Here is a 14706-nt window from a genome sequence, read left to right on the forward strand (position 1 = left end):
CTACTACTAATAATAATACTCCTGCTGCTGCTGATGCTGCTGCTGCTACTACTTCTGCAACTACTTCTACTACTAATAATAATACTCCTGCTGCTGCTGATGCTGCTGCTGCAACTACTTCTGCAACTACTTCTACTACTAATAATAATACTCCTGCTGCTGCTGATGCTGCTGCTGCTACTACTTCTGCAACTACTTCTACTACTAATAATAACACTCCTGCTGCTGCTGATGCTGCTGCTGCTGCTACTTCTGCAACTACTTCTACTATTAATAATAATACTCCTGCTGCTGCTGCTGCTGATGCTGCTGCTCCTACTACTTCCGCTACTACTTCTACTATTGCTACTTTTACTATACTTCTACTGAAATTTGGTTGTTTCACACTGAAGAAATACCAGTCATATATTGCTTAAGTCAATTAAACACTCGGCAGTCATTCGTTTTAAAAAGTGTGCTTAAGTTAGATATTTCAGAAGACTTATAAATAATGAAGATTCGTCACTCTCTAGACCACAAGAGCCACAAAATGGAACTTTTAAACATAACCTTATATAGAACAACCAATATGTCGAAATACCCTATGTCCATTTCATGATGACATTTTCAACCTTGCCATTGTCAATGAACGAACACACGATCGTAGCTCCGGTCGGATACCCCCGATACACACTACGCCATGCTTCGTTTTGTACCATGGTCAAATTGGCTAGGACAATCTCGTAATCATGAATAATTATTGAAGCACTTCCATTGGTTCTGCAAAGTACCAGATGCTTTACGGTTGAAACATATGCTGGCGATTTCCGGAGTTGAACCGAATCCGCCTTCACAGTACAACAAATTTTGGCAGTAGTCAAGACGTCCACGGAGGCAACTGGCACTGAAAAGTTATTGAACAAATTTCAGTGTAACAAGCGAATTCATTGGAAGAAGAGTTGTCTCTCCTGCCTCATGCATATTCATTAAAACAAGATTTTGTCAGTCAATTGTCACACAATACGTATGAAGTGTAACGGAAGAAAGTACCGCGGTTGCTGACGATGGGGATAATTCCACTGAGGAAGACTGACGGTCTGCTGGAAGTGTGTCACATTCCAGCATTACGGCGGTCGGTATCCTTGTCTGTCGGAGCTAATCCTGGCAAGTCCCGTGTCACGATATGCTGATAACACCGTCTCTTTAAAAAGTGGACTGGATAATTAACCCGGTGACATGACTGTACTCTTATTTTAATGGCATGATATTTAAAGTTGCATGAGAATGGTCATTAATTAACTGAACTTGACTTTAAAATTTAATGACATGATGCATCACTCTCGCATCTTTTCTCCGAGTAGAAACCTGAGTCCATGCGAACAGTCTCTGATTTGAATTAAGACTGAAAACTCTTCGTTTCACAATCTTTAACGATTCTTCAATCAGAAATTGATGGTGAAATTGGCTAAAATTAATGGCAACATGAAAAGTTTAACCCTAATTCACAAACATTGAACATGTATATCGTTTTTTTGTAGAATAACAACAACAAAAAACAATTCGGTTGAATTTTGGTCATTATAAACAAGCTTTGCTTAGTCTTGAGAATGAACTCCGACTTGAGACTGGACCCTGATCTGAAATCAGACATGAACTTGAGACTGGACTCGAACTTGAGACTGGATTCGGACTTGAGACTGGACTCGGACTTGATACTGGCTTAGACTTGAGACTGGCTCAGACTTGGGACTGATCTCGGACTTGAGACTGGACTCGGACTTGAGACTGGCTCCTGATCTGAAATCAGACATGAACTTGATACTGGATCCGGACTTGAGACTGGATCCTGATCTGAAATCAGACATGAACTTGATACTGGATCCGGACTTGAGATTGGACGCGGAGTTGAGACTTGACTCGGACCTGAGACTAGACTCGGACTTGGGACTGGCTCGGACTTGAGACTAGACTCGGTCATTAAACTGGACTCTGAGTTAAGACCGACTCGGACATGAGACTGAACTCGGACATTAAAAAGGACTCGAAGTTGATAATTGCTCTGACTTGAAACTGGACTATGACTCGAGAATGGACTCTGACTCGAGAATAGACTCTGACTTGAGACTGGACTCGGACTTGAGTCTGTGCTCGAGACTGGACTCGGACGCGAGACTGTGTTTGAGACAAGACGCGGACTTGAGACTGTGCTCGAGACTCGATACTGGACTCGGACTTTAGACTGGGCTTGAAACTGGTCTCGGAGTTAAGACTGAACTCGGATATGAAACTGGACTCGGACTGGAGACTGGGCTCTGATCCATGGTGGGTATCGACTCAATTCATGGAGGGTGTTGACTCCGTCCGTGGTGGTCTCGACCCCGTCCGTGGTGGGTATCAACTCTATCCAATGGAGGTCTGGACTCTTTCGATCTTTGATGCATATATGAAGACCATATCAAATACAAACACAACCGTGGTTGTTACAAAACGTTGATGAATACAAACTGTTTTGTATCATGCTATCCTGTTATGTAGTAAATGAGATGTATAACCTAGTTTTGCAAGTATTTTTGTGTGATTTTGTGGCCTTGAAACGAAATTACAATGTTATATCCTCCATCACATGTGATATATGAAGCGCCGCTCAAATAATCACACGCGAACCTTACGTTATTGGAGAATTGTTAAGCTCAATTGTGTAAGGTTTGCTGAGCCAAATTCAAGACGAAACCAGTATTAATTAATTACTAGTAAGTGTCCTGCATGTGTCATGGAAATTGAGAATTACAGAAAAAGGCAATCCGATTTATTATACATATTTGCAACAATAGATTTGTATATTCCACAGCAAATATATTCAGATTGTGCAATCACGTTCAAGTACAACACATGAATATTTAAGTAATTCGACGCATTCAACCAATTTACATCAACAAAGTGAGCCACACTTTGGGGCGATGCATTGTAAGCGATGGTGAAGGTGAAGTCGGGCTGACGACTCTTTCTCCCCTTCTCACGCTGGTGTAAGGTTTAGATATCATTTTGGCTGAAATACTTGTGTTGACGTTCTATCTTATACAAGGTTCTATCTTATACCACCACCTTATCCCCACCACCACCACCACCCTATCCCCACCACCACCACCACCACCACCCTATCCCCACCACACCACCACCACCACCACCACCACCCTATCACCACCACCACCACCACCACCACTACCACCACCCTATCCCCACCACCACCACCACCACTACCACCACCCTATCCCCACCACCACCACTACCACCACCCTATCCCCACCACCACCACCACCACTACCACCACCCTATCCCCACCACCACCACCACCACCACCACCACCACACTATCCCCACCACCACCACCACCACCCTATCCCCACCACCTCAACACCGCCCTATCCCCACCACCACCACCACCACCACCCTATCCCAAACACCACCACCACCACCACCACCACCCTATCCCCACCATCACACCACCATCACCACCACCACCACCACCACCCTATCCCCACCATCATCATCACCACCACCACCACCACCACCACCACCACCCTATCCCCACCACCATCACCATCACCACCACACCACCACCACCACCACCACCACCACCCTATCCCCACCATCACCATCACTACCATCATCACCACCACCACCACCACCACCACCCTATCCCCACCACCATCACCATCACCACCATCACCACCACCACCACCACCCTATCCCCACCATCACACCAGAATATTATAGCCCAAATGTTGTGGTATGTTACTCCACAAGCTTAACTATATGAGCGAGAAAAGTTTTACTATGTGACAATTCATTCATTGAAGAGCTTGAACAGAGATTAAGTGAGAGGATAGCAGTATTGACCCAAAGATCATTCATCTAGGTCAGGTAATCGGGTCGGTAGATTAACTATGTTTGATGTGGGATTATCCGTGGCAGGGTCTCTGTCAAAGATAACAACGACGATACACATTTAAAGACTGAAGTTTATAATTTAAGTTAAACATTTGATAATGGGTGAATATCGTAATTTATAGACCATCTCATACCATAAACGGTTGCTCCGAAGTAGGTTCTGGTCAAAGAAAATCCAAAACGTTAGTCAATTACAGTTTTGGGCGTAGTAATTGTAATTAAACATTTGATAATGATTGAGAATCGTTTTTAAAACAGACAGGTATTGTATCTCTTTTCCGACACTTTATTCTGAAAATATCCCCGCGCTGTGTCTAGTTGTATATGTGTCCGCCTCCAACCTAAGAGGTCGTGCATGGTTCTGACACAAAAAAGGCAGACTATCATGGTGTTTAGAGTTGATGGTTGGATCAAGTGTGTGGTATTTTGTGCCTCGATGATTTGTATTGTTCGAGGTTGTAGCTTTAATACGTTAATAAAATGGTAAGATGTCAATAATATGATAACATGCATAACTTTCTTAGAATTATTTTACTCAAAATAGAAATAAATAGAACTAGCGATGCGTGTATTTAAAGCTTTATTTTCAAGAAAAAATAGCATAGTTACAGGATAAACATCTATGATTTAATTGTACTCTCCTTACACTTTTAGAATGTGATTGATTTTTGGATGACCAATGCCTATGTATCAAATATGTTTTACTGTATGTGTACGCATTGACATAACTCTAATAATCCCTATATACAATCTTGCCTACGTAAAAAAGACCGATGACCAGCAAAAATTAACAAAAATCCTGGTTTTGAAAATCAAACCTAATATAATATTAGTATTTTTTAGATTTCAGTTTCCTATTTACCTCTGGGTGATGCCTATAATCATGAGTAATGGGCGGTTGACGTGCATCGTGCAGATAAATGTTCATTTGTGGAACAAAGGACACTGATATAGATCTCTTAAACATGAAACAATTCTACAGTATACCGTATATGTATGTGCTAATTCTACCCATGTATAATACTTTAACAACTTTTAGCACGGCATTGCTTTAACTTTGACAAGACCATCCTGTATGCGAAAGGATGAATAAGCAAGCATGAGGCTTGCTGTTTGGAATTTATTCTCGAACGATATTACTTCTTTTTTTAATTGTAGACGCGCGTCCAATCCTTTTACACGCACCCAATTCAGCAACGAGTTTAAACGCACCCAATGTGATTGAAGAGTTCAAGTTTTTTTAGTGGTTTGTTTAACAACCGTTTGTAAAATGTGCAGTCAGCAACCAAACCCTGGTCCACTTGCAAACATGCAGTTAAAAAATAAGTTCAAAACTGAATAAAACATCCGATTGATTTTATTTAAGATAAATCACTTTCGCATTCCATCCACCAAATACGCATCGAGTGTAAAGTGGCAAATACAGGATAGAATTGTGGCCTCAATGTTTACAAGTAAACAGAAACCGGTGCAATGTTATGATGTGTTTGTTAGATGCTAACAATTGGGGGAAAAAGTTAAGATGTTTTTTGATGAGAATGTGAAGTTTTTTAAATGCCTTGTTTCATTTGCAGACATTAGTCCTTCCACACATGAGATAGCAACAATTTTAAAACCGCCCGCCACAAATTGCATTGTGTCTCCATTTTGTCCAAATAATATAATGTACACTTCTGGGACAGCCATATGGTTCATCCATTGAGAATGTACCATGGTGGAGATCGAACCAACAATCCTATCGGGTGAGAGGTTAAGTTGAGGTTGAACAATTAAGAAATGAATGATGCACAACGTATAAGCACTTACAAGAACTCGACGAGAGAATTACAGCGTTGAGCGGTACAGCAATATCTTTATTCAAATAATCGAAGCTAAATATCCAACAGTTACTCCAGTCATGAACGTTAGGCCAAAGGTGGCTGTATCTACCCGGAACGCTGAAATCATCTTTGTTTTACAACAATATACAAAAATAGTAATTCATAACACCTGGTAGACACTGCCACCTATGCGTATTAGACGTAACTATCCCCTATGCAAAAGGTTTTTGCGTAATGTGACGTATAGCAAGGTCCTTCAAGTGGTCAATCTTACATTTAACTTCCAAAGCATTCTACACTTATCGCTTGCCTTACGCCACAAAGGGCCTCAAAATTCCCCACGGAGGTGTGCTGACCCCCTGCCCCTTACCTTCATCTCAAGGTCAAAGGACAAGACGCCCCCGTCAGTATTCGATATGTTTATGTCAAAACACTTGAATGCGATAGCAATCATTGATATTAAAGTAAATAGTGCATTGAGGCCCTTCCCAGCGTTTCGGTGGTTAGGGTTACTGAGGGGTTATGGTTAGGGTCAGACTTTTCAACTTCAGCGTTTCCAATTATTTATTAGTATTTGCATTTTGTACGTTTCCATGTAAGGGCATATCTAGTGAACATCGTTCTTGGCTTGGTTTTCTATGCGTGGTTATGCATGTTTTTATCAATTGTACGGTGATTTATTAGCGAAACAGTCGCGCCGCTCTCTTTACTTGCGTCATTTGTAAAGGTATGTTAACTTATGCAAATCATCTTCTCAAAAGCTGTCTTCACCTCGAGTTGGCAACTATCTAAATGTTATTCATTTATTATCAGCATATTTGTACGTGCACAGTTGAACGCTTTACCTTATTTTGACGACAGTCTCTTCAATAGTAAACGGTGAGACATAAACCACAAAAATCCACCAGCGCTTTCGTACTTTTAATATCCGGAAAACGGATATCAACGGAAACACCCGAAGTGACGCTCTTGCGGGGGAGTATCTTGACACCGTTCAGATTTTCTTGATCAAACAAATCGATCTCCAAAATCAAACAAGTTTTATCAATGGCATTTTTGTTTTTGTTGAAGGAGGCTATTTTCGGGTGAATCTCGTGAAGCTCTTTGGTACGTCAAACGAGGTCAGGGGGGATTTAGGACAGGGCTATAATCATGTCCTTCATACTTATGTAAATGGTCTCCTTCTCATAAATGTGCATAAGTAAACAAATTAAAAGAAGAATCCTGAAAAAGGGAACTTCACTTTGATTATTTTGTGTAATATTTACTTTTGTGAACAAAAAAGTGCGCCCAGTTTAATACGTAACTGTTTTCTCCACGGAAAACCAGAAATACTGAAATTGTATTATGATTCGCATATTATTATACAATGGACGTAATATAAATATATTGCAAAACATATCTGCAACATCATTATAAGAGTGATAAATTAGACGTATTTTCGTGGGACAATTTTATTTTAAATTGTTATTCATGCGCCACCAAGCGCGCAGCTGCTCGCTTACAAATTTCCGACATGAACAAAATAATTTGCAAACAGAATGTTAAGTGCAATGACAAGATTTACAACTAATCCGGTATTGCGTCGGTGCAGATTTCAGATCTCACTCCCTCGCTTGACCTACTGAATGTTTACAAAGTTCCAGTATGGTGATCCAGGAATGTTGAGTAAGAATCGTGAGAGAAACAGCTTTGATGTTGTCATGCGAGTTTTGAGATGAATTAGCCTTATTTGTATATTGAGAGCCTTACTTAACGAGATGGTCCATTTGGTTGACATAAGACGGAATGAACGAAGGTCACCAATTAAAGTGACACTCTTATTCAAAGTCAATATACACATGTAACAAACATAGCTTTTGATTTATAAACCTTTAACCCTTTAACTACATACTAAATAATGCATTTATGAAAAATTCAATACTGATAAGAAAATTGTAACCGTGTATTAATAGCTGAAACGCAAAAATATTAAATGTCTGGTTTGTGCTAAATATTTACTGTGATCTACTATCGTCTCATAAGGTTAGAAATACCGTGTTTTCTACACTTTTCATTCAAATTAAACACGGTATCCTTAATAAAAACCGTTGTTTTCGACATGTATTTATTCTTGTTTGTATATCAAAACAATTGATTAAATTGTGGTAAAGCTTATTTGGGAGTAAGAGTGCATCTTTAAGCATTCGAAGAATCGCTAAGACCATACATTAAGCAAGTACTAAAATGAGAGGGTCCATTTTGGTTGACTTTAGACTGAATGAACTAAGAACATCAACTTAAGCATTCGCGGGGGGGGGGGGGGGCGTTAAGACCATCCAGTAAGCTATTACTTATATGGCATGGTCCATTTGCTTCACTTAAGACTATAAGACTGAATGAACGAAGAATTTTAAATTAAGCATTCGCGGAAGCGTTCATACCATCCAGTAAGCTATCATTTTAATGAGATGCTCAATTTGGTTGACTTAAGAGGGCACGAACGTTGATCATCCAAAAATTATTCGCGTGGAGGCGTTGGACCCATCCAGTTAGCTGCTTGTATCTTTGGATGATTGTACATTGGGTTGCTTTTGCAAGAGTTCGTGTTATACAACCGACATGTTCTGAACTGACCTCAAAACAGAACATGGCGATGTCAAATCAATACAGCTGTCGTTTAATTTAAACATTTAAACCTGTATTTCAAACAGGAAAAAAATAAAATAATAAAATTAGGAAATAAACATTATAACCACAGAGTTTATCTGAATTTGTAAGAACAAGTGAAAAACTAAAGCGACTTATTTTTTTTATAAAAGTGTAACCTTTCACTAGGCGAGTTTAAAATGTGGAGTTTAAAAGCAAGTTTGTATTTTAGGTATTCCAGTATTCACAAAGTCACGATTTAAGGAAAACTCCGATCTTATTTTTTCGCTTAAAAGGTTGCTATGACGTCAATGCGATTAAAGATGCAGTGGTAGTTTCGATTCTAAAAATATCGGGTATATATACCAGCTCCATTGATAAAATGCTGCATCATTTATGAAATAAACTCACAGCTAATCAGTGTGCGCTTAGTTTCATCGCCAGTGCAAACAATTCATGATAAACAATGTTTCAATTAGGAGTTTGAATGACAGGAGTTTGGTAGTTTGCGTCTAACCACAGTTAAATACCCCCATCGCTTACTTCAGTCGAAATAAGCTATTATTTGAGCTGAAAATTCTCTTTCATTAAGTTAAAGAACCACTTTATTATAATTAATCTTAATTATGTGCATCACCTTAACCAGTCTGTTTACCATACTGCAACATAATTGCGTTATAAACATACATATTTTGATATCCCATACAACAATACTATAATGTATATTCCCTACTGATATAATACAAAATGAATGGGGGATTTTCGCATTTACAACACACTTGGCATATAAAAAAATAATTCCATGTGTTAAGACAATGTACTTATGTAGAATGCTTAATAAACGTCTGTTCTGTTCGGTTCCGTTCTTTTTTGTTCTGTCCTTAATTCAGAGCAGGGCTTTTAGATTGTAATTGCGATTTCATTGTAATACCTTAATTGTAAAAACCAGCACAATACAAGTCAGACGTCTTGCTTCGCATACACTTTGAATGATTGTTTTTAATATATTTTGGGACGATAAGGCAGAATCTGATATGTACGAATACAGCACGATTTATATGTAGAAACAACATTGGTATTTTTAAGAGGTCATGAACCCATTTTGGGGCTCGTACCGGCGACCGACGAGGTGAGTTGCGGGCATGAATCACTCCATCGTCTATAAATACCATACCCAATGGTCTAGTTATTATATAATTATACATGTCGGACCATTTAATGCACCCCATTTCATTCGGGTCGACCCAAGTTGAGCGCATTTATTTTCTATACTGATCCCTCGCTCCTTAAACTGTCATGGTATCTATGATGTAAGCATAAATAGTTCACTTTCCCATACGCAAACTAGAGTCTACAATTACAGAAAAAATTCACAAAATTTCCCTCGTAAGATGATGCGTATTAAGTATTACTTGATTAGCTTATTATGACAGTGCAAGTTTAATTCCAGTTCTGAAGACTTCAAATAAGGCATTTACGTTACAATATATATGGAAATTTTATGTGTATCTTATAACTTCTTTATAATCTGATAGACATGCAAATGTTAATACAAGCTGCATTTTGTATTTATAAACATCTGATTGTATCGTATCTAACACTGGATATCTGAAGTAATTTAAATTCAAATACTTGAAATATTTTAAACAGAAAAAAGCTATTGTTTAATTTTTAATCAGCGATTGATTAGTTTTATAGCTCGACTCAAATGTACCTAATCGACACTGTTGACATGACTCGAGTCTTGTTAGCTATTATTTATATAAACTACATGCTTAGTAATACCAGACATTGTACAGCGATGTGAACGCTACATGATAGTTTCTCAAAATACTGAAACCGCACTGTTTACTTCAGTATTTATACTGTGCTATATTTAGGCGCCAGAAAACATAACTTTACCCAACATACTGTAGAAAACTTCCGGTTATTCATTCTTGTTACTCATCAACAAGGAAATTATTGTTACAGCAATAGTATAAGTACAACACTTTAAAAGTTTAATAATTTGTACTTAAAGAAAAACTTTATCAATGGTTGTGTAAGAATGTAAAATGAACTAAAACTGTAATATATGTGAATAAATCATTACATGGTAATAAGTTATAACCACCAGTTGAATGGCTTGAGAAGAAAGATATTTTTGTTAACCATACCAGCGGTAGAGCGGACATTGAAAATAGTAATTGACCTTGAACCCTTGACTTGACCTTGAACCCGTCTTGACCTTGGACCCTTGACCTGACATTGAACCCTTGACTTCACTTTGGACCCTCGATTTTGACATAGTATCCTTGACTTGACCTTGAACCCTTGACTTGACTTTGAACCATTGACTTGACCTTGAACCATTGACTTGACATTGGACCCTTGACTTGACCTTGAACCCTTCACCTACAGCAGAAGCATGCTCTGTGCATGTCGTCCCAAAATGTTGAATGTGCTAATATCTAGAGTAAAGGAATGGACACGAACTCAAGAATCGTATGATACCAACTTTTGACCTATGTATGGCGAGTACGGAATTGGTCAGTTGTGTGTAATTGATGATGGAACTCTAACTGCTGACCTCTTAGTTCGACCTTGACCTTAAATTGACGCAGCTGTGAACATTTAGGCCAAATTACTGGGAGAAAAAACCCCGTAGGACTGGAGATGTTTTGGATGTGACACACATACGCTTACTTTTGACCACTTTGAGAACGTGTATGACCTTGTATTGGTAGTAACAGACTTTCTAGCACGTGTCACCATTATCGACACGTGACCGTAAAATGACTAGACACGTGCGCCAATAAATTCCAGTCCTCCAGAACTGTTTTGTTGTATTTTCAAAGTGGCCGCATCCTTCACCAGCGTTCACATTTGCCTAGGTTTAGCGTTTTACATGCCAATTATGAGGTTGACACGCCATTGTTCACCTTCTCAACCTGTTTTGTATCAGGTTATGCAAATTATTTGGTGAAATAGAATACTTATTGTTTAGAATTATTTACACCAGACCCATATATGACCATTATATAGACTCAAGCACCAAAGTTTAGTTCTTATTCTTGGTGAATTTTCGGGGCTGAAAATGCGCCTTCCTAACCTACTCCTTTGATCGCATACAACATATTCAAACACTTTCAACAATCAAAACATGAAACAGCTCTTTGTACTTTTCTCATTTCTCATTCATGAAAACATGCTTTTAAGTATGAATTTCATAAGAATGGTGATTTGGCAAGTGGAGATTTGACATGTATTTCCTTATGATACACAAAATCATGTCGTCTGCGGTTAATATGTTTGCGCATGTCAATTATGGAGAGTTAATTATTATTTGCAATTATAATTCATATTTCATTTTCATATTCCTTCTCCTTCTTATATACCTCCACCACAACCAACACCATCACTAGCAGCAGCAACAGCAGCACAGCAGCAGCAGCAGCAGCAGCAACAGCAACAAGAAAAAGAAAAAAATATAACAACACCATCCTTACCATCCCAGCAACATCTTAATGTCATCTTCATGTCATCATCATCATCATCATCATCATCATCATCATCTCTCCGAACCGGCTCCTACTCCTACTCCTTCCTCTTTTAACCCATCGGAAGTGATTTCAAGCCTGCCTTTGCTATATAAAAGTTATGAAATTGATATCAGTGGAAGTTTCGTCGAGTAGCGACCCAGATGCAGAAGTCAAGTACGTTACAAGTAGTGAGCCATAGCGAATGCATTCAGCTTATACCACCGACGCAAAAAATGCAGCTGACGGTTTAACATTTATTGTATTGCTTAATATACGTTTTTTATGTTTCTATTGATTGTAAATATACGCTGAACGTCCCATTATTGCCCGCGGTTGTAATGTTTACTTCTAACTTAACTCATCATGTTTATCAAAGCTTGTGAAATGTTCGTTTAAATTGAAATTGGGGGGGGGGGGGGGGGGGGGGGAACTGGCTAACTGCGTCTTGAGTTAAGATTTAAGTAAATATCGTATGAATTTCGTTGTTTAAAAGCCAGTCATTTAATAGCGTAAATTAGGAAAACATTAAATTTAGTTGTGTATCTTAAATTCTCTGTGCAAGGAGGGTCTGTTTCATCATATTTAATAAAAAAAATCAGCTTTGGAAATACTACAATCTGAGATGTCTCGCCGTTTAAATAGATCTGATTTTGAAGCATCATCAAGACAGTTCTTCATACATTGTCCTATTATAGTTTTAAAAAAACGTGTTCAGCCTTGCGCCATACTGAAGGTCTTATTTCGAATGATCATTTGAAGAGTCGTCTGCGCATTTTCGAGAATAGCTAAATGACGTTTTCAGCTTTGTGCCATCTTTGAATTATCATTTGAACAGTCTTCTGCGCATTTCCAAGTAAAGCTAAATGGTATTGTCAGCCTTATGCCATCCTAAAGATCTAATTTTTAATTAACATTAAAACAGTCATCAATAAATGACTTTCAGCATTGAGCCATCCTTAAGATCTAATTTTGAATTAACATTAAAACAGTCGTCAGCGCATTTTCCAACTAAAGCTAAATGACATGATCAACCTTGCGCCATTGTTAGATCTTATTAAACAGTTTCCTCACATTTTCCGATTATAGCTGAAATATGCTGAAAGAAAGTTGACTTATACTTATTTCTGGAACATCCAGCAATAACATTATCAACTATTCGACCTTGATTCCATATATGTCCATAATAGGCGCCGACCCTACCCTTTATATACCCTGTTGAATAATAAGTAATGAATATAAGGTCCATACATAAAGCTTATACAATTGAAATACAAATAAAAAAGCGTACCTACTCTTCCAGTTTTGAACAATATGTAACCTTACCATACACAAAAATGGCATTATTATCGTACAACTAAATTATACAAATGTAAGGTATGCATTAATAGGTTCGAGCCAGAAGTCGAACTTATTGTTTCGTGGGTAGGCAACCTGATCGCCACTAAATAATCATGACATAAATCTAGATCTATATCTCGTTTGTCCATGTTAAATGAAAGGTCAAGCACGCATATTACAGAAGAACGAACTGGTTGGAATTGGTCAGAGATTCTGTGTATGGTTCCGACCTCAGCATCCGAACCAACTCAACCACACTCCACTGAAATAGCGCAGCAGACGGAAGTTATCTTCTGCACCTATGTATTCATTAAAGGGGAAATTATGATTCCAACAGGTGAATATAATTATTGAGAGTAATAAAATCATTATGTTGGTCATAAAAACACTGTAAAACCATGAAGTCATTACAGAAAGTTTTTTTTCAGTAACAGTTGTAATTCAAAATAAAAAATCGATCCCTGTCAAACGTTTGTCTGTTTAAGGGCCTCCGGACCCTTACTTCACGACTACACGTGTTCCTTAAATTAATAGGCCCCTATCAATTAAACATAGTGACCGTGTCATGTCAGAAACAATGAACGTAGTAATATTGAGTGTAACAAGTGTGCTTACATAAAAATGCATTTTTTAAAGAGAATCTGGCCCCAATTTCTCGATACTTCTTAAGCTTAACAGGCTTAAGTAGCTTATTTTTCTATTGATTGTGATTATCATAATGATTTCCTGTCTAAAGTATAAAAAAACTCTTAAAGAAGTTTATATTTAAAAAAAATAAAACCAGGCTTGTCACACTTACAGTCTTTCAATGCTTTCAGCACTGTCATTTGAAAATGGGTGCTTGTCCAGGCCATATGTTGGAAAATTCTGAAGGGATTGAAATGACACCGGAAATATGGATAGGTGGCAATAAAAGGAAGTTCAGCCTGGGCCTTTTCTTGGAAAGTTCTTAAGAGATTGAAATGAAACTTGAAATAGTTAAAATAACAGCCTTACCCTCCATATTTATTCATGTAGTGTTAGGGTGAGCTTTTCCCATTGCCCACCATCCTTTCAATTTCTTCTCCTTATCTGCCTTGCCAATTTAGATGAAACTTCACTGGGATGTTCCTTGGATGGTGCCCTTTTGTAACCTATTCTGAAATTTGACTTTCTTTCTATTCTTTAAAGCTAAAGGGAAACAAATGGACTAGGTGGACAGTTTTGGAAACAAAGCCTGTTCCTGTGACTTCTGTCAGAAGACCCCTTTATATTATGAATCTCTTTTCAGTACTTCAGTCAAATTATTAATGGTTATCAATATTTTGGATCATTCCAAGTCATATCAAAATTATAGTTTTCAATATAAACAAGTTATAAATAATTACAGTTTACTTAATTTAATCAAGGAATATAAGACATGAAATAAGGAAGTGATGCCTAATCCAATACTTTTTAGGTATCTTACATTATTATTATAATTATACAGACAAG

The 14706-nt window shown here is 38.0% G+C and overlaps 1 protein-coding gene across 1 annotated transcript in view; it reads left to right on the forward strand.

Annotated features, from left to right (window-relative positions):
• The first annotated feature begins 2260 nt into the window (after positions 1-2260).
• Positions 2261-14706, forward strand: part of LOC128215488 (uncharacterized) — a 39526-nt gene continuing 27080 nt past the window's right edge. The window contains exon 1 of the mRNA XM_052922170.1: positions 2261-2392. Coding sequence (XP_052778130.1) covers positions 2261-2392 — 132 coding nt within the window. The remainder of the gene's footprint in view (positions 2393-14706) is intronic.

Source organism: Mya arenaria, chromosome 13, assembly GCF_026914265.1.
Source record: "Mya arenaria isolate MELC-2E11 chromosome 13, ASM2691426v1".
NCBI lineage: Eukaryota > Metazoa > Mollusca > Bivalvia > Myida > Myidae > Mya > Mya arenaria.